The sequence below is a fragment of the Leucoraja erinacea genome, chromosome 8 (assembly GCF_028641065.1).
Source record: "Leucoraja erinacea ecotype New England chromosome 8, Leri_hhj_1, whole genome shotgun sequence".
Lineage (NCBI taxonomy): Eukaryota > Metazoa > Chordata > Chondrichthyes > Rajiformes > Rajidae > Leucoraja > Leucoraja erinaceus.
The window spans coordinates 26,528,251-26,548,566 of NC_073384.1; the positions used below are offsets into that span (position 1 = coordinate 26,528,251).

General features: G+C 44.8%; 1 protein-coding gene across 2 annotated transcripts in view; it reads right to left on the reverse strand.

The window, feature by feature from the left end:
• Positions 1–19,843, reverse strand: part of tarbp1 (TAR (HIV-1) RNA binding protein 1) — a 226,972-nt gene extending 207,129 nt beyond the window's left edge. The window contains exons 1-8 of one of the 2 annotated variants that reach the window (XM_055639264.1): positions 18,322–19,841; positions 10,186–10,283; positions 6,654–6,723; positions 5,149–5,297; positions 4,466–4,518; positions 4,284–4,381; positions 1,638–1,773; positions 1,027–1,123 (exon numbers count right to left, since the gene is read on the reverse strand). In XM_055639264.1, coding sequence (XP_055495239.1) covers positions 1,027–1,123; positions 1,638–1,773; positions 4,284–4,381; positions 4,466–4,518; positions 5,149–5,297; positions 6,654–6,723; positions 10,186–10,283; positions 18,322–19,195 — 1,575 coding nt within the window. In that variant the 5' untranslated portion in view covers positions 19,196–19,841. Of the gene's footprint in view, positions 1–1,026; positions 1,124–1,637; positions 1,774–4,283; positions 4,382–4,465; positions 4,519–5,148; positions 5,298–6,653; positions 6,724–10,185; positions 10,284–18,321 lie in introns of both variants that reach the window. The other variant, XM_055639265.1, reaches the window with a different exon arrangement.
• Between the last annotated feature and the right edge of the window lie 473 nt (positions 19,844–20,316).

Here is a 20,316-nt window from a genome sequence, read left to right on the forward strand (position 1 = left end):
GCATGCTGCATTTGTACTGACGTACAAAGTGCACACTGGTTAGGCAAGAGTGTTTTATTGTCATATGTCCCAAAACGGAAGTGAAATTCTTACTTGCAGTAGCATAACAGATATGTGAACATCGTACACAGTAGACACCATAATAACCAGCAAAAATACATTCAATATATAAAAAAAACAATATAGTGCAAATACAAAAACAATGCCCCAAAGTCTCTTGTGCAATCAAGGCAGTTTGTAGTTCAGTGTTTAGTTGTAGTTTGTTGTATTGATTAGTCTAATGGTTGTTGGGATGAAGCTGCTCTTGAACCTGGACGCTACAGCAGAAGGCCGAGAAAAAATAGAACACTATAAAAAGCAAATGCTTGCTGGTTCCAAGAAGTAATCCTTTATAACATGTATTATATGAAACTAGCAGCTGCACAGAGAGCATGAAGCATTTGTCAGCAAAACACAAAGTGCTGGAGTAACTCAGCGGGTCAGGCAACATCTGTGGAGGGAATGAATAGGCGACATTTTAGGTCAGGCTCCTTCTTCAGACTCAAGCATTCACCAGGTCAGTATTTGGAAAGGAGCAAAGTCCTGATGAAACAGCTGCAGCAACTCATGATGTACATTGTTACAGATATTTTGGCATTAGATATTGTCCGTCGGATTTATTCAGACACATATGTTGAATCAAAGTATAGAACTGCCCCTATATACAAAGATTACTGCCCAGTACATAGATACATAGGAAATAGGTGCATTAGTAGGCCATTCGGCCCCGTCGAGCCAAAACCGCCATTCAAAGTAATCATGGCTGATCATCCACATCCACTTCACCCATATCCCTGGATTCCACTAGCCCTAAGAGCTCTTACTCTCTTTGGAATGCATTCAGTGAATCGGCCTCCACTGCCTTCTGTGGTCCCTGGTTCTGGACACCCAACATCGAGAACATGTTTCCTGCATCTAGTGTGTCCAATCCCTTAATGAAATCCACTTAATCCCCAAATGAAAGTTAAAGAGCAACATTTCCCTTACCACATTAGTCAGGTGCATAGCAGTTTGTAGAAGGAAACACTGAGTTGCTCCTCGCAATAATATTTGGTGATTGGCCAGAGTACAACACAATACTTCTCTGTAAATAATCAGATATAAAATTAAACACCAAAATATTAATATCAACTTCAAATGACAGTCAAACATTAAAAATTGATGTTAAAAAGTAATATTTTTATAATAAGGATAACATAATGGTTCATACTGTACTCCATTAATGTTTTTAATATTTAGTCAAAAGCACATTCCATGACAAAATGGAAGGGTCATGCCATTAGGAGTTTTTGTGTTGAAGGTATCTTGTTTACTACCAAGATGTCTTATGTTTTTTAAGTTGCGTTTAAAAACAAAAGATTCAACCTATCCTTGTTGGTACGTACCCTCGCATGAGCAGAACTGTATTGTACACCCTTTTCCTATTTACCTTCTATCATACATCATTTAATCAACTTTATATTTCCAATCTCCATTTCAATCCAATCTCCAATATTGACAGTTTCCGGCTCAATTACAATACCCATTAACAAAAAGTAAATTTGCATTTAAAATCGATATGGGTCAGTTAAAGCTACTTTCCTAATAATTCTCCATACCGTAGAGCCTGAAGCCCTTCTACTCCCCAGGTTTTGCATGATGGGATGTGTTCTAGAGCTTGAGAGATGAAGAAAATGGGGATGGCACACCAATGCTTGATAGCCATGCTCTTAATCATCTTTGTGAGAAAATCACCTGATCAAAGGAAATTAAAGACTTTTTGGTTATGCACATAAATTGGTTATAGTACAAGACTTTTTGAATAAACTGCTAATTCTTTCCAGCTTCCAAGCCGTCTGGGTTTTCTCCCATGTTAAGGCATACTAGTATTACCAAATATGTTGTAATTGTAAAATATCTTATTTTTATCTAAACACAAAACAAGTGGGGCCCGTTGGGTCCCTGTCACACGGGAGGTCTGGTACCCCAACGCAACCCGTTCACCCAACGCAATATTTCACCACTCATCCTTTCCCCCAATGCAACCCGTTCCCCTAACACAATATTCCACCACTCACACATAGCCCCCAACACAATATTCCACCACTCACACATAGCCCCCAACTGCGCTGGGGCGGCTCATTTCCCTTATCAATCAGCACTCCCTCCCCCTCCTCTTCCTTCTCCCTCTTTTAAACTTTAAAAAAAATGCAAGCACTTGCTGCCAGGACTTTTAAAAACATTCCAATTATATTTCCCATGCCTCTTCCAGCACTCCCTGCCCCTCCTGTTCAGCCTCCCCCTGCCAGGACACAGTGTTCTGTGATTGCACCATTGTTGCAAATGAGATCCCATTGTGACATCATAGCTGTAACTGCCACTGCAACTGCCACTGCAGTGTTCAAGTCATTCTTTCTCAAACTGGATAGATATATTGACAATATTCAACTATTGCAATAACCCAACGTATAAGGTACATTTCATGCTGTTCAATATCATTATGATTATATCAGATTAGCACTATCTTATAGGCATGCAGTAAAACTATTATTTATGGAGAGAAACGTGCATCTTTTGCTGACATTTGCGGAGCACAGCACCTGGAAGTCTGCTGCTTATCCAGATAACAGTGTTCTTGTTTGGACTAGGGAAGTTTAAAAAGTGGAGTATAAATTGTGAATCTAGCAGAGAAAACAAGCTATAAAATGCTTAATAATTCCTATTGCAAAATCAATTTGATTTGTTTTTATTAAATTAATGAACCACATAAAGACAGCTGCCTGCAGTAACCAGATTTAATTAGTAGTATAAATCTTTGAATTGGCCAGATTTATGCTATTCGTGCTTGCCTGAGAAGGAAATTGAAGCATTAAGCGTGTGGTCTGAAATATAAAAAGCAGTTAGAGCTTAGATTTTTGAATCATCATTTAATGTGCGCTCGTGAACATTATTCTATTAACTATGATGCTTCCCATAGTGAAACAGCCCACTGGCGTGGCAGCCAATAAAATCGTGCCTGGCAAACCTAATGTAATCTTTTGAAGAGATAGCTACAATAGTGAAGGGAGGATGTTTATGCATATTATTTATATAGATTTCCAAAAGTCTTTTATCAAGCTTTCAGAAGAGACTGCTATTGTAAGTAAATTTAAAAGCCATTTAATGATCTGGCTAGGAAAGAAGCTGACAAATAGAAGATAAGAAGGGGTGTAAAGAATCGGTAATTAAGGGAGCTGAAGCTGACAAGTTGTTATAATGGACCGGGGGGGGGGGGGGAGAGGTGTCCGTTATTTCCAATTGTCCTCTATAACCAAGTACGGTATTATTATTATTATTATTATATAAGTAGTAGAAACAAAAGACTGCAGTTGTCGATTACTACACAAAAGGTCACAAAGTGCTGGAGTAACTCAGCAGATCAGGCAGCATCTCTGGAGAGCATGGATAGGTGCTTTTTCGGGTCGAGACCCTTCTTCAGACTCTGTCCAGAACTAGGCCTGGAATCCAGGTGAGTCGACCGTTCCAGCCTGTTGGCAGCCGAGAGAGGCGAGAAACGATGGAATCAATGGTCACACCCGCAGGCGACTGGTGGAGTTGAGGGTCGTTGTTGGCAGTGGCAGACGCGGCCTGGAAGCAGTCAAATAACCCGTGTGAGCCTGCGGTGGCAGCAGAAGGTCCAGCCGGATGGCGGCGCATGTCCGGGGTGGAGTGGGCAGCCGGAGCTGTAAGAAGTAGGACAGGCGGCGTGGGCCTGGGGTGGAATGGGAAGATGGCACTGTAAGAAGCAGGGGAGGCGGTTGAACCAGGGGTGGAGTGGGAAGATGGCACTATAAGAAGCAGGGGAGGCGGCATGAGACGGGGTGGCGTGGGCAGCCAACGCGGTAAGAAGCAGAAGAGGCGGTTGAGCCAGGGGTCGAGTGGGAAGATGGCATTGTAAGAAACAGAGGAGGTGACACGAGGTGCCAGGGGTGGAGTGGGCAGTCTTTGGTAGGTCAATCCACTATAACTGAAATCCGTTATAAAGAGTTCTGCTAAAATGAGGGTTTGCTATACATGACCATTTCTTTAAATAATTAAGAGGAACAGTAAATAGAAGCAATAAAATCACTGGCTATAACCAAAATAACTAAGATTGCACTTCCGCAATGTGCCTCAAACATCCTGGCAAACCTAGTTACTCAAATGTCATCCTGAAATGCACACATTAGAAAAATTCAATTCATCTGTCTCTTTCAGAACAAGTTTTATAAATCTGAACAGCTCACCTTTAAATTCTACAGGCATATTTTCCATAAAATCAACCAAGAATGTTTGTAACTTCACACCTAAAACAGGACAGTTGCCAATCATTTGTTTAGGAGATCTGAAAAGTTAAAATGTAATTAAATATCAAGGCAAGCAAAGAAGTAATAATACCAGTAAACAAAAAGAAAATCGGGCTATTTACCTGCTGTAAAATGTACTTTCTGAAAGAGCATCCATCACCGGCCCACAGAAAAACTTAAATTAGAGAGAAAACCTTGAATTAATTTAAATTTAGAGCGCAAAAATGGGGAAAAAAATAAAATTAGATAGAATTAAAAAGTACACCATAAAAACTTTTCACATAAAAAGTACATAAAATACTGTATAAAATATATAAAATTATGACAGTCATCGAAAGATTACACAGTCAGAACCTTTTTCCCAGGATGGAAGATTTTGTTATAGAGGGTGGCAAATACCTGGAATGCGCTGCCAGGAAGGTGGTTGAAGCAGATACGATAGTGGCATTTCAGAAACTTTTGAATAGGCATATGGATATGCAAGGAATAGAGGGATATGGATTATATTGCAGGCAGATAAGAGTTAGACTTGGCATTATGTTCAGCACAGATATTGTGGGCTAAACGGCACATTCCTGTGCAGCTCTATGTTCATTGTGCTCAACCTCAAATAGCAAAGTTGAATGTTAATTATTGCCAGTTTTGACACAGAAGCTGGATGCCGACTTTACCTGATTATAACCAGGATCATAAAATATTGATCCAAGCAGCAACATACATTAACTAAACACATGATTTTCTTCTTTCTGTTGTAGGATAATTCAAAGCTTTCATTTATTGATTTAAGTAAATTAAAAAAACTTACATGAGACAGTTCTTGAGTTCTGATTGAATATTTCATGACATCAAGATCCAGGAAATGAAACAGGCCTTCTTTTATCACTGTTTTATTTTCACTTGCAAACATTCGTTTATAAGCACAAAGGACCCAAGATGAGTGGAAAAGTGAACTACCTAGATGATATATAAATATACCCTGTTGTTAATCAATGTCAATTGCTGCCCTTCTTCCATCTAGTTCTACTTAAAATATAAAAAAGTGAATTAACTAGGAAAATTGTCTGAAGTAGAATTCCAACCCGAAACATCACTATCCATTTTCTCCAGAACTTCTGTCTATCTTTGGTTTAAGCCAGCATCTGCAGTTCCTTTTTATTACGTTAAAAATCAATATATGACACCCTTAAACATCATTATTTTCCTTCTTAGGTGCTGCAAGGTTGAATGTATAGAACAACACACATGCATGCATTCATGCATTAGCAGAAAATTAATAAAATACTCAGATCACATTTAAAAGCAAAACTGGTTAATTACAGTGAAAAATAGGCATCCACTTTAATGATTTTTCACTGACAGGGAAATCTCTGGGACAGAATAGAGTGGCATAGTTATTGTTCATATTCTACTGTACTATTCTGACTGATACATTAAAGCATGACATTCTTCCCCACTGCTCAGACGCTTGAACAGATCTCTCATGTGCCAAAAATATATTCCCAAAATCCCAATCCAGCTCAATGAGGCTCTTGTACATTTTTTTTAATCTGCACTTTGTAGCTGTAACACTCTATTCTGCACTTTGTCTCCATTCTCTTTTTGCTCTACCTGTTGTAATCGTGTATGGTTTGATTATAATTATTATGATATGAATTACCTGAATAGCATGGAAAACCGTTTCACTTTGTATGTGTGACATTAATAAACCAATACGATGCCAGTGACATAGCTTCAGAATAGCTAGTCAAAACAAGAATACACAATTATTTCTGTCAAGAGGTGATATAGAATACATCCACGCAATGTTTTGCCTAAATCATACAAAAACACAACATTCAAAATAGGAAATTGCCCCCATTATAGTGCATGGATAGAAAACTAAAAGTGTTCCAGAACCTGCAGAAAAGAGCTCCCAAAGAAGACGATTTATGAAAATAAATCATGCAATATAATTAACATTAATTTGCTAACCTCAACAAGTTACAGTATGTTCAGCACGGTTTCCAGCTGAATTTATTCTTTACTTTGCTTTGCAATTGAAAATGACTTTTTAAAAGTTGCCATAATAGGGACAAATGGATTCTAGGATTATGCTTCTGATATATGCCCATGAAATGCACTTTCCATCCTACTTCTCAAACAGTACCAAAATACAGCTTAAACAGAAAATAAGATAACCTTGTGTGCCAAGAACAAGTTCAGAACTAAGCAAATAAACTTTCAAACCTTGAGCTGCTTCTTGTGTCTTAGATTAAAATATTGATAGATAATGTACAGGGAAAATAAAATACAACACAGTATCATTATCACCTTTTTCATTGGAAATAGTGGCATCCATTATACTTTTAAGCCTTGGCAAAATTGGTCTTATCACGTGAACCTAAGACAGAATACCAAAGAATTATTGTGTTAACTTGACAATGTAGATATTACAAACATGAAAGTAAAACGGTTTTCAAAAATGTCACTGTTGTTTTCATGGTGGGGACTCAGTACCTCCCTCTGAACTGGGTCCTTGACTTCCTGACCATAGACCACAATCAGTAAGGACAGGTGACAAAACATCTTTATTCTCATACATGATACAACATGATTATTTAAATCCGATATCACTCGATACAGCTATGAGTGTTGGCCGACTGGGAAACATAATTGTTGTATGATATTTCCACTAGAATCTCAAATTTATGTAAGCCCCCATGTCTCAGGGAAAGTGCAGGTATTCTTAATAATATGTTACAACTAGACAAAGTGCAGACCAGTTGGGTCTGTTCCCCCAACGTGCGGTTGTGGGGGGGGGGGGGGGGGGGGGTAGATAGGCGGCATGCAGCCTCACACACTACCCCCCCCCCCCACCCCCGCACTCACGCTAATTACCCCCCTTGATATTATATTAATATTATTAATTTGCTCCTTTTACCCCATAACCACCCTATCTACTGACGCATAGCCCCCAACTTGCAGTCACATCTAGAGGGTGGTGGGGATGGGGGGGGGTCAGAGTGAGGGCAGAGAGAGAAGGGGTGGGGACAGAGAGAGGGGGAGAGAGAGTGAGGTGTGGGGAGGGGGGGGGGGGGGGGCAAGGTGGGAGCAAGGAGGGAGAGGGAAGGGGACTGGAGGGGAGGGGAGAGGAGGGGGGGAGGGAGAGGAGAGGAGAGGGGGAGGAGCATAGCCCCAAGGGGGGAGGAGGGAGGAGAGGGGGGAGAGGGGGAGGAAGGAGGAGAGGAGAGGGGGAGGAGGGGAGAGAGAGAGGGGGAGAGGAGAGGAGGGGAGGGTGGGGAGAGAGGAGAGGGGGGGAGGAGAGGGGAGGGGAGAGGAGGGAGAGGGAGGAGAGAGGAGAGAGAGAGGAGGAGGGGAGAGGAGAGGAGGAGAGGAGGAGAGGAGAGGGAGAGGGAGGAGAGAGGAGAGGAGGGGGGGAGAGTGGAGGAGAGGGGAGGGGAGGGGGGGAGGAGAGGAGAGGAGAGGAGGGGAGAGGAGAGGAGAGGGGAGAGGAGAGGAGGGGGAGGAGAGGAGGGGGAGGGGAAGAGGAGAGGGGGAGGGGAGGGGAGGAAGAGGAGGGGAGGAAGGGAGGGGAGGAAGAGGAGGGGAGGAAGAGGAGGGGGGGGGAGGAGGGGGGGGAGAGGAGGAGGGGGGAGAGGAGGGAGGGGGGGGGAGGAGGGGGAGAGGGAGGAGGGAGGGGGGGAGGAGGAGGGGGGGGGGAGAGGGGGGGGGGAGAGGGGGGGAAGAGGAGGGGGGAGAGAGGAGGGGGGGAGAGGAGGGGGGGGAGAGGGAGGGGGGGAGAGAGATGGGGGGAGAGAGGAGGGGGAGGAGGGGGGGGAGAGAGGGAGGGGGGGGGGGGGGGGGGGGGGGGGAGAGGGAGGGGGGGAGAGAGAGGGGGGGGGAGAGGGAGGGGGGTGGAGAGAGGAGGGGGGGGGGGGGAGGAGGAGGAGGGGGGGGGGGGAGAGAGGAGAGAGAAACCAACCAACCCCCCCCCCCCCCCAAACAACCATTTGCAGGCAGTGCTTTTTTCCTTCAAACTAACCATAACCATATTTTCATTTTCAAACCAAATTAAGGGTACTTACTCACAGCTGTGTAGACATTTGTTCAGTCATTCAGAGCTCAGACCTCCATGTTGTAGAGACTGATTGGGGCACACCACTTCCTGGTTTTATAGTCCCTCCCCCATCCCACCAGCAGGAGCAGCAGAGAGAATGGGGAATTTTGTAAAATCATTAATATCTCTGTCATATTTAATCGACGGGAAAAATCCTCAGCACACGTGCGGCAGAGGGGGGCTCTGAGCGAGGTGGCCAAAAATGACGGCCGTAGGTGGCAGCTTTCTCTCGGAAATCGCAGCACAGATCGCCAAAACCGGTCAAGAACAGAGTTTTAGTAATATAGATTTGCTTGCCTGGATACATTTATTTTACAGTCAATATCATTACTTTACTCACTGCATGCTGATACTAACTAGTTTTCAAAGTCAAACTAAATCTATCCAGGTGAACTGAACCGGTGGCAGTCGAGGACGGGCCCGCAGTGGATGCCGGAGATCGGACGGGCCCACAATGGGTGCCGGAGGTGGGACGGGCCAGCATGGATGCTGGAGGTTGGACGGGCTCGCGCTGGGTGCTGGAGATTGGACGGGCCCCGCGGTGAGTGCCGTAGGTCAGATGGGCCCGCGTCAATGCCAGGGACCTGATGGGCCATGTGGGTACCAGGAGTCAGACGAGGACGCGCCATTGAGAGCAAAGAGGGAACTGGTGTGTGGGGACCACCAAGAATAAAGAGGGACTAAGGGGGGGCTGAGAACAACGAGGAACCCGGCAAGGGGAGACCGCAGAGAACAAAGAGCGACCATTAGGGTCTAAATGGAATACTTGGTAACTTTGTCGGTGCCCTATATGTGGCGACTTTGCATACTTGTGCATGCAAAACAAAGAACCTCCCTGTGACATGTCACACGTAATAATAAAGTATCATTCATTCGAATCTTCTTTTGTCAAACGCTTGAATACATATATCACCAGATTCAGGAACAGCTGTTAATAGATTACAGAGTGGTTCTCGCTAAGGCTCTAATCCTGATCTCCCAACCTACCTGCTTATTGCCCTTGCTCTTTTTCTATCTGCACTTTCTCCGAATTTATAATGCTGTAACATTACATTCTATGCTCTGGTATTTTTATCTTTGCATTACCAGCTGTAGTACAGCAGATAGTATAGGACATGATTGTATTTATATATGCAGTAAATCTTTGCAATAACAGATCATCATATAATGGATTTCGGTTATAGCGGACCGAGGCGCCCGCTGCACCCCCTCCTCCATTTCCACCTGTTACCCAATGTGATGCCTCTTCGTGCATGCTAGCGGTTGCGAGAGCAGAGAGAGCAAGCAGACTGAAGGCATCGTGCCCATCCTGGGCGCACTGCTCGTGAGGCCGGGAGCTCCGTGAATTTGTGCTTGTTTCAACCCCATCCCCTAATGCCGTGTTTCTTCCCTCCCAGCCTTGTGTCACACTTTATTCCCCCCCCCCCCACTCCGTTACAGCAGACAATAGGCAATCACAGACACCAACCCCCCCCCCCCCCACCCATCCCCCGTGCCCGTTATAGCAAGGTATACTGTAGCGTGATTTGACTAGATAGCATGCAAAAAAGTTTCCTACTGTACCTCTGTACATCTAACAATACACCAATACCACCCTTCCACAAAGTCAATAATCCAACATTTCTGCTGTCTCTATCATTTAAATTCTTTGCATTGCTGAATATCATTTTAAACCTGGAATTTGAAATTTGTAAACCGTGATGGTTTTCGGTGGGGTGTGACATAAATTACACACAAATTACTCACTTGATTTTCTTCCAATGTCTCCATAATTAAAATGTAATTTTCCCATAATTGTACAAGTTGTTTGCTTTTTTCACCCAGCCACCAGAAAAGGCACGTGTCTAAAATAAGAAAGTTCAAATTAGGGTGAAACTAGGAAATCGCCACATTTGCCTCAAAACTGAGACCAGACATAAAATTGCATCCCTCTGCAATTGGATCCCCGACTTCCTCATCCACAGACCACAGTCTGTTCGAATTGGAGGAACCACTTCATCTTCAGTAATAATTAGTCCGGGAGCACCTCAAGGCTGCGTGCTCAGCCCCCTGCTTTACTCACTCCATATCCATGACTGCGTAGCCGGACGTAATGCGAACACCTTCAAGTTCGCCGACGACACCGCTGTGGTTGGACGAATCACAGATGGGGTCGAGTCAGAGTATAGAGGTGAGATCGACCGACTGACCAAATGGTGCCAGCACACCAACCTGGCTCTCAACATCAGTAAGGCCAAGTAACTGATTGTGGACTTTGGTAGGGGAAGGATGAGGACCCACAATCCTGTTCATATCAATGGGACGATGGTGGAGAGGGTCAATAACTTCAAATTCATGGGCATGCATATTTCCGAAGATCTCTCCTGGACCCAGCACACCAATGCAATTATATAGAAGGCACATCAGCGACTCTACTTTCTGAGAAGACTACGGAGATTCGGCGTGTCGAAGAGGATTCTCCTAAACTTCTACAGGTGCACGGCAGAGAGCATTCTGACTGGTTGCATCGTGGCCTGGTTCGGCAACTTGAACGTCCAGGAGTGAAAAAGACTACAAAAAGTTGTGACCACTGCCCAGTCCATCACTGGATTTGATCTCCCCACCGTCGAAGGGATTTACCGTAGTCACTGCCTCAAAAAGGCAGCCAAAATCATCAAGGATCCATACAATCCTGGCCATACACTCATCTCACCTTTGCCATCAGGAAGAAGGTACAGGAGCCTGAAAACTGTAACGTCCAGGTTTAGGAACAGCTTCTTCCCTACAGCCTTCAGGCTATTAAACACAACAACAAATAAGCTCTGAACTCTGAACTGCAAAAGACCATATTATAATTGCACTATATTTGTCATTTATTGCACTTTTTCTTTTTTTCTCTTCCCCCGTTATGTACTATGCTTACATATTCACATATTTTGTTGTGCTGCAGCAAGAAAGAATTTCATTGTCCCATCCGGGCCAAATGACAATAAAACACTCTTGACTTGACTCTTGAAAATGCTGAAATTGCAGATCAGTGGAGAGCTACACTGAATCAACAGTCTTGGTGAATAACCTTGCATTTGAGTGAGGAAATCAAAATTATAGGTTGCAGATAAATTTGGAGGGGCCTAGGCTGGGACAGTGGTGTGTAGAGAGCAAAAGGGATACCTGTGATATGGCAGAGATCAACAGGGACTTTTCAGTTTTCATTAAACCAGACAAATTTATCTTAAAATATCAAGTTATTAAACTCATTTAACCATGTTGATCAAAACTACAGAACATTCCCCATTCTGCCCTTAAATGATCACATCTGACACAAATAACCAATTTGTTGTCTGGTGATCGCTGGCAATTTAACTTCCCATGGTACAGGTTCTATAAGCGAGCTAGAGGTGGGTGTAAAAGAGGAGGGAGAGTTGCTTTACTAATTAATGAGAACGTCACGGGAATTATTTGAGATGTCATTAGAAACATAGAAAATAGGTGCAGGAGGACTTCGTATGGCCCTTCGAGCCTGCAACACCATTCAATGTGATCATGGCTGATCATCCACAATCAGTAACCTGTGCCTGCCTTCTCCCCATATCCCTTGATCTCAATCTAACTCTCTTTTAAATTCATCCAGTCAATTGGCCTCCACTGCTTCTATGGCAGAGAATTCCACAAATTCCCAACTCTCTGGGTGAAAACGTTTTTTCTCATCTCAGTTTTAAATGGCCTCCCCTTTATTCTTAAACTGTGGCCCCTAGTTCTGGACAACCCCAACATTGGGAACATTTTTCCTGCATCTAGCTTGTCCAGTCTTCTTATAATTTTATAAGATATCCTCTCATCCTTCTAAATTCCTGTGAATACAAGACCAGTCTATCCAATCTTTACTCATATGACAGTCCCGCCATCCTAGGGATTAACCTCTTGAGCCTACGCTGCACTGCCTCAATAGCAAGAATGTCCTTCCTCAAATTAGGAAACCAAAACTGCACACAATACTCCAGATGTGGTCTCACCAAGGCCCTGTACAACTGCAAAAGAACCTCTTTACTCCTATACTCAAATCCTCTTGTTTTGAAGGCGAACATGGCATTAGCTTTCTTCACTGCCTGCTGTACCTGCATGTTTACTTTCAGTGATTGGTGTACAAGGACACCCAGGTCCCGTTGCACTTCCATTTTTCCTAATCTGATACCATTGAGATAATAATCTGCCTCCCTGTTCTTGCCACTGTTCTTATCTACATAGATAAATGTGAGGCAGAGAGAGACAGGGGCAGAGAGAGAGAGGGGCAGAGAGAGAGAGGGGCAGAGAGAGAGAGGGACAGAGAGATAGAGGGGCAGAGAGGGAGAGGGGCAGAGAGGGAGAGACAATAGGCAATAGGTGCTGGAGTAGGCCAATCGGCCCCTCAAGCCAGCACAACCATTCAATGTGATCATGGCTGATCATCCCGAATCAGTACCCTGTTCCTGCCTTCTCCCCATATCCCCTGACTCCGCTATCTTTAAGAGCCCCATCTAGCTCTCTCTTGAAAGCATCCAGAGAACCAGCCCCCACCATCCTCTGAGGCAGAGAATTCCACAGACTCACAACTCTCTGTGAGAAAAAGTGTTTCATCGTCTCCGTTCTAAATGGCTTATCCTTTATTCTTAAACTGTGGCCCCTGGTTCTGGACTCCCCCAACATCGGGAACATGTTTCCTGCCTTTAGCGTGTCCAAACCCCTAATAATCTTATATGTTTAAATAAGATACCCTCTCATCCTTCTAAACTCCAGAGTATACAAGCCCAGCCGTTCCATTCCCTCAGCATATGACAGTCCCGCCATCCCGGGAATTAAACTTGTAAAACTATGTTGAATGTCCTTCGTCAAATTAGGGGACCAAAACTGCACACAATACTCCAGGTGTCGCTAGGGCCCTATACAACTGCAGAAGGACCTATTTGCTCTTATACTCAACTCCTCTTGTTATAAAGTCCAACATGCCATTCGGTTTCTTCATTGCCTGCTGTACCTACATGCTTACTTTCAATGACTGATGAACAAGGGCCCCCAGATCCCGTTGTACAACCCCTTTCCCCAATTTGACACCATTTAGATAGTAATCTGCCTTCCTGTTTTTGCTCACCTCACATTTATCCACATTAAACTGCATTTGCCATGCATCTGCACAGTCACTCAACTTGTCCAAGTCACCCTGCAACTTCCTAGCATCCTCTTCGCAGTTCACACTGCCATCCAGCTTTGTGTCATCTGCAAATTTGCTAGTGTTACTTTTAATCCCATCATCTAAATCATTAATATATATTGTAAATAGTTGCGGCTCCAGCATCGAGCCTTGCAGCACTCCACTCGCCACTGCCTGCCATTCTGACAGGGACCCGTTTATTCCTACTCTTTGTTTCCTGTCTGCTAACCAATTCTCTGTCCATGTCAATACCCTACCGCCAATACCATGTGCTCTATTGTGCCCACTAATCTCCTGTGTGGAACCTTATCAAAGGCATTCTGAAAGTCCAGATACACTATATCCACTAGCTCTCCTTCATCCATTTTACTTGTCACATCCTTAAAAAATCCAGAAGATTAGTCAAGCAGGATTTCCCCATCATAAATTCATGCTAACTTGGACCAATCCTTTCACTGCTATCAAAATGCGCCGTTATTACTTCTTTAATAATTGACTCCAGCATCTTCCCCACGACCGATGTCGGGCTAACTGGTCTATAATTCCCCATTTTCTCTCTCACTCCTTTCTTGGAAAGTGGGATAACATTAGCTATCCTCCAATCTACAGGAAATTATTCTGAATCTATAGAACATTGGACAATGATCACCAATGCATCCACGATTACTGATAGACTATCCAGTGAAGCTGTCCAGTGAAGCAGAGAAATAAAAAGGGGATGATCACCTTGTTGGGAGTGTACTGAGGACCCCAAATATTCACCAAGAACAAATATGCCGGGAGATTGCATGCAGCTGCATGACTAATAGGGTTATCATAGTAGGGGATGTTAACCATCCGAATAAAGACTCGGACCACCATTGTGTCAAGAGATTAGACAGTGGAATTTGCAAACGTATTCAGAAGAGTTTCTGTAGCCAATATGTAGTGGACCTTGCAAGGGAGAGGGCAAAGCTTGAGCTACTCTTAGGAAATTGGAATGGGTAAGTGAATGAAGTGTCAGGGGGCAAGCCTTTTGGGACCCATACCCACAGTTCTGTTGGCTTTAAAATAATTATTGATAAGGACAGGGTTGGTCCACATGTTAAAGGTTACCAGTTTCTCCTCTCTCCCTCCCCCATCACCTGCATTCCTTCCGTCTGTTACACAATTCACAACTTTTCTACCCTTGAGTTTCACAATTCGCAAATCTTTATCCTTTCGGACTCACACCTGTCTTTTCATCTCTGGCCTCTGTCCAACAACCTGCTTATGAAAACTATCACCTGTGTTCACATATTACACATATACAAATTGGATAGGCATATGGATGAGAAGGGAATGGAGGGTTATGATACGAGTGCAGGCAGGTGGGACTAAGGGGAAAAAAATTTGTTCGGCATGGACTTGTAGGGCCGAGATGGCCTGTTTCCGTGCTGTAATTGTTATATGGTTATATGGTTATTACCGGCTATGCTCTGTCCTGCCCCTCCTCTTTTCCAGCTTTCGTTCCAACCCATCCCTCACCCTGCAGAAGGATCCCAACCCTACTCATCATATCCATGTTCTCCAGAGATGCTAAGTTACTCCAGCATTTTGTGTCTCTCTTTAGCTAAAGCTCTGAATTGGGGCAAGGCCGACTTTGATGGTATTAGACACAAACACGCAAAAGTTGTTTTTGTAGTAGGTTGCAGGCAAATGGGGCATACAGAAAGCAGGATGCTTTTAAGAGTGTGGTGGTGAGAGTTGAAAACATGCATATTCCTCTTAAAGTGAAGGTCAAGACAGGTAGGAGTAAGGAAGCCTGGATGACAAGGAGAGTACGTGGAGACCACTCTCGAGCATGAAGGCGAGTTACGAAGACCTCCTACGACCTCACGTCAACCATGCTGCAATTATGAGTCGAGAGCAAACTCGCCAGAACTCGCGGATTAGGTCGCCCAAGTGGGACAGGCCCTTTAATATTCCAACAGCTACAATTCTTTGTGTCTCCAATGAACTAGTATTTGATCATTAATGAAGATCGTTGTGCTTAGGATATTCCACCGAGGAACTCCTGTGGAGATATCTTGGGGCTGGGGTGATTGATTTCCAGCAAACACAACCACCTTCCTTTGTACAAAGTATGAGGCGAGACTGACAACTTCACATCAAGGCTGTATCTGACCAAGTGTGGCTTAACTGCAACCACTGTAATGTTTATCTTTTGAGGCATTGATTTGTTTTGTTTCCAGGAGCCCTTTGATGCCACACATTCAAATATTGCCTTGTGTAAAATGCAAACATCTGATTTCTGGAATCCAGCCGCACCAAGGCAAACCACCACCTTTTCTCAGATGTTTAGGGATGGGATCTGGAGCCGAGTAATACTAGCAAAACACAAAATAAGCTTTTTTGAGTTGATGTCTTGTCTTTGAAACAGACTTAAACAAACCTCTGACGTGATGGTGATGATAGTGATCCACAATGGTGAATATTGAAGACCTGTACATTTCTGCTACTGTGATGGTTCACAATACCTCGTAGATTTCCAGTTTTGAGTGTGTTTATTAAATTTAGCATGATTGTTATGCTACTCAACATACCAGAAAATATCTGTAGTGCTTATAAAGATTTTTCACATGAAAATAAATGGATAGGAACATTCTAAAAGGAATATATGTGGTCACCCATTTTGCTGCACAAAAGGCAAAAGCAGACCTTTTTTTTTTGAATTGTGTTGGCGAGGGAAATGTCTATGTTTAAAGTAATCTAGGTGCCCTTGTGTATGTCACTGACATTGTGCCCTTGTGCATTAGCTGACACACAGATGCAGCAATAAAAATAAAGGCAAATTGTATGATGATATTTATTTATGAGGACTTTACAAGAGTAAAGGTGTCCATGTGCAATTATACAGGGCATTACTAAGACCGCACTGGAAGTATCCTTGCCTGAAATGGGACATACAGGCCGGCCCTGGGTTACAAATGCCCTACTTTTGGACGTGCGTGCATAGACAAATTCAAAAGCCTGATATACATATATATGTGCGTATCTGTGAACGGCAGAACTAATTTCTTCTTGCTCCACTTAGTAATTGTTACTTTTTTCAGTCTTATGTGCTTTTGATGCCTTTCATTTCAATAACGTGGTAGCACAGTTACTGCAAGTGTGGGTATTTTCCTACTTGCGTACAAAATCGACATGGACGGCTTGTAAACATTTAAGCTGTTCATTACCCGAGGACAGCCTGGACTTGCAATAAAGCGTTACTAGACTGGTTCCTGAGATGATGACTTTGCCACAAGAGGATAGATGGAACAGACTGGGACTGCAGTCTCTAAAGTTTCAAACTTGCAAAATTACAGCTGGCTCAACAGGGTTAATGTTCCCTTTTTGGTCGAGTCATACAAACTAGAGGTCACGGACTCAGAATAAGCAGTAGGCTGTTTTTAATACTGAAATGAGGCACCATTCAATGGCACTGGGTCTGAATAAAACAGCACAAGGGGTGACATTTCGAGTCTGTCTGAAGAGTCTCGACCGGAAACGTCGCCCATTCCTTCTCTCCAGAGACGCTGCCTGTCCGCTGAGTTACTCCAGCATTTTGTGTCTATCTTCGGTTTAAACCAACATCTGCAGTTCCTTCCTATCATTTGGATGAAGGGATTCAAAGTAACATTAGCAAATTTGCAGATGACACAAAGCTGGGTGGCAGTTTGAACTGTGAGGAGGATACTATGAGAATGCAGGGTGACTTGGACAGGTTGGGGGAGTGGGCAGATGCATGGCAGATGAAGTTTTATGCAGATAAATGTGAGGTTATCCACTTTGGTAGCAAAACAGGAAGGCAGATTACTATCTAAATGGCGTCAAGTTGGGAAAAGGGGAAGTACAACGTGATCTGGGGGTCCTCGTACATCAGTCTATGAAAGTAAGCATGCAGGTACAGCAGGCAGTGAAGAAAGCAAATGGCATGTTGGCCTTTATAACAAGAGGAATTGAATATATGAGCAGAGGTCCTTCTGCAGTTGTACAGAGCCCTTGTGAGACCACACCTGGAGTATTGTGTGCAGTTTTGGTCCCCTAATTTGAGGAAGGACATTCTTGCTATTGAGGGAGTGCAGCGTAGGTTTACAAGGTTAATTCCCGGGATGGCGGGACTGTCATATGCTGAGAGAATGGAGCAGCTGGGCTTGTACACTCTGGAGTTTAGAAGGATGAGAGGGTATCTCATTGAAACATATAAGATTGTTAAGGGCTTGGACACACTAGAGGCAGGAAACATGTTCCCGATGTTGGGGGAGTCCAGAACCAGGGGCCACAGTTTAAGAATAAGGAGTAAGCCATTTAGAACGGATCCGAAAACCCACTTTTTCCTCACAGAGAGTGGTGAGTCTGTGGAATTCTCTGCCTCAGAGGGCGGTGGAGGCATGATCTCTGGATGCTTTCAAGAGAGAGCTAGATAGGGCTCTTAAAAATAGCGGAGTCAGGGGATATGGGGAGAAGGCAGGAATGAAGTACTGATTGGGGATGATCAGCCATGATCACATTGAATGGCGGTGCTGGCTCGTATGGCCAAATGACCTGGCCCTGCATCTATTGTCTAGCCAAAGGGTGTAGCTTTATGCTGCATCTGTATGTCAGATTTCTCTATACCATTAGAATAGGGTCCACTTTCTACGAATAACATTGCCCATGTGTTGCTTGAATAAAATTATTACTTATTACAAAAGGTGAACTATTCTTCAAAATACCGTTTTCAGTCTGATAGTCCAAGGCGATGTCCTTTTCCAATGCCCCAGAAACATCCACAGCCCTTTTCAACAAGTATAATGCTCTTTTGCGCGTTGTGTTGTCCGGCTGCACCAGTCCTGCTTGCACCACTTTCCAAAAGTCAGTGCACGTCCGTAGGTCGAGGCTGACGGAGGATGAAAGCGAACTGAGCAGCAAAAGGAGTCTGGACACGCTACAGGGGGACTCCCACAGTCTCACCCGGTCCCAGATATCCCGCACGGTCACGCTCTCCTGCTCCAGGAGGGCCGGGATCAGCCCGGTGACCACCGTGGCAGCCACGCCGTCCTCGCCGATCCTCAGAGCGGTCAGGGCGAGCGGCAGCAGCTGCCCGGCGCCGGTGCCCGAGTCCCGCTCCGACACCAGAGGCCACAGCTTCACCAGCATCTCGACAACGACGCGGATGTCCGAGTACTCGGCGCCTGGGGCCGGGGCCGCGCCGCTCCGCTGCTCGCTATAAGCCCGCAACTCCCGCAGACAGGAGGCGGCCACTTGCTCCAACAGCTCCGGCCGAGCCAACCGACAGCAGGCCAGCAGCAGGCCGCACAGAGAGAGCGCCAGCCGCCGCTCGCCCGGCTCCTCCAGCCGCAGGGTACGCAGCAGCGGCAGGCAGCGCTGCTCGGCCAGTTCACGCAGGCCCTGCCACTGCAGCCCGAGGCCTCGGGCCTCCCGCCGCCAGCACAGCTCGTCGAGCAGCAGGCGCAGCACGTCCACCCTGGCCGCATTCAGCGGCCCGGCGCCCTCCTCCTCCCAGCACCACCGGCACAGCTCGGCCACTATCCGCGGCGGGTCGTGGCCAAGGCGCAGCAACAAATCCGCCACCAACCGCGGCTCCATGATCACAGCAGCAGCAGTACCCGGACTCAACGGCCCGTCGGACCGTACAGCAGAGTCACACACTCAAACAACCCGCGGAAACGCACACGCAAATATAATATACCGCAGCTGTTGCAACCTGGGATAAAGGGGGAAATGTCAGAATTGCCCCGCCGTATTGGCAACATCTGTGGGAAGAGAAACGGTATTTTCAGCTCCATTGTCTTAAATCAGTTAATATCCCAGATGGGGTTCCTCATGCTGCAAATATAACATACGGCAAAAAAAAGAAATGACATGAAAGGATCAGCACAATGTTATTTGCTGGCATTTCTTGGTGGTGGTGGTGGCAGTGACCAAAGATCTTAGAGCAGAGCTTCGCTCTAAGATCTTTGGTGACCAGCGCGCCTCATCCTTCTCGACCTGATCTTCTCGGTCATAGGTCGATTCTCCCCATAGTTGGTGATGTGGTCCCTCCAACTGACATTTTGACCTTATCTATGCCACTTGTAATATTATGTACCTCAGGCTGCCAACAATGCAAAAAAAACTGGAGACCAGTTTGTAACAACTGTCAGGGGGAAAATAAATGGTCGGATTGGAGATAACAAGGTATGAAGACTGGATTGTTCGAACTATCCAAATGCTTATGTTCTCTGATTGACTGGAAAAATATTTATTACCCCCCTTGTTTTACCCCGGAGATACAATCCCCATCTCTGCAGCTATATGAACTTGTCTTCTTGTAGGGCCTCCAATCTGAAATGTGGACTTTAGTTTCTCTTCCCACAAATGCAGCCTCAACTGGAATAGATGTAAATAGTGTCAATCTTTTCGTTTGTATAGGGGAGTCTACAAATGAGGGGTTTAAGGTGAGAAGGGGCAAGATTTAAAAGAGACCTGATGGACCAATGTTTTCCACAGAGGGTGATCCGTACACAGAACAAGTTGCCAGATAAATAGTAGAGATGTATTAAATTAAACATTAAAATAAAAACTTTGAACTGGCACATGAAAGATTTGGGCAAAGATGGGCCAGATTGCAGCCAACAGAGACCTCCTTTGGACAACGTGGACGAGTTGGACCAAATGGCCTATGCATGACCTGCTGCATATTTCCAGCATTTTCTGTTTAAACTGTT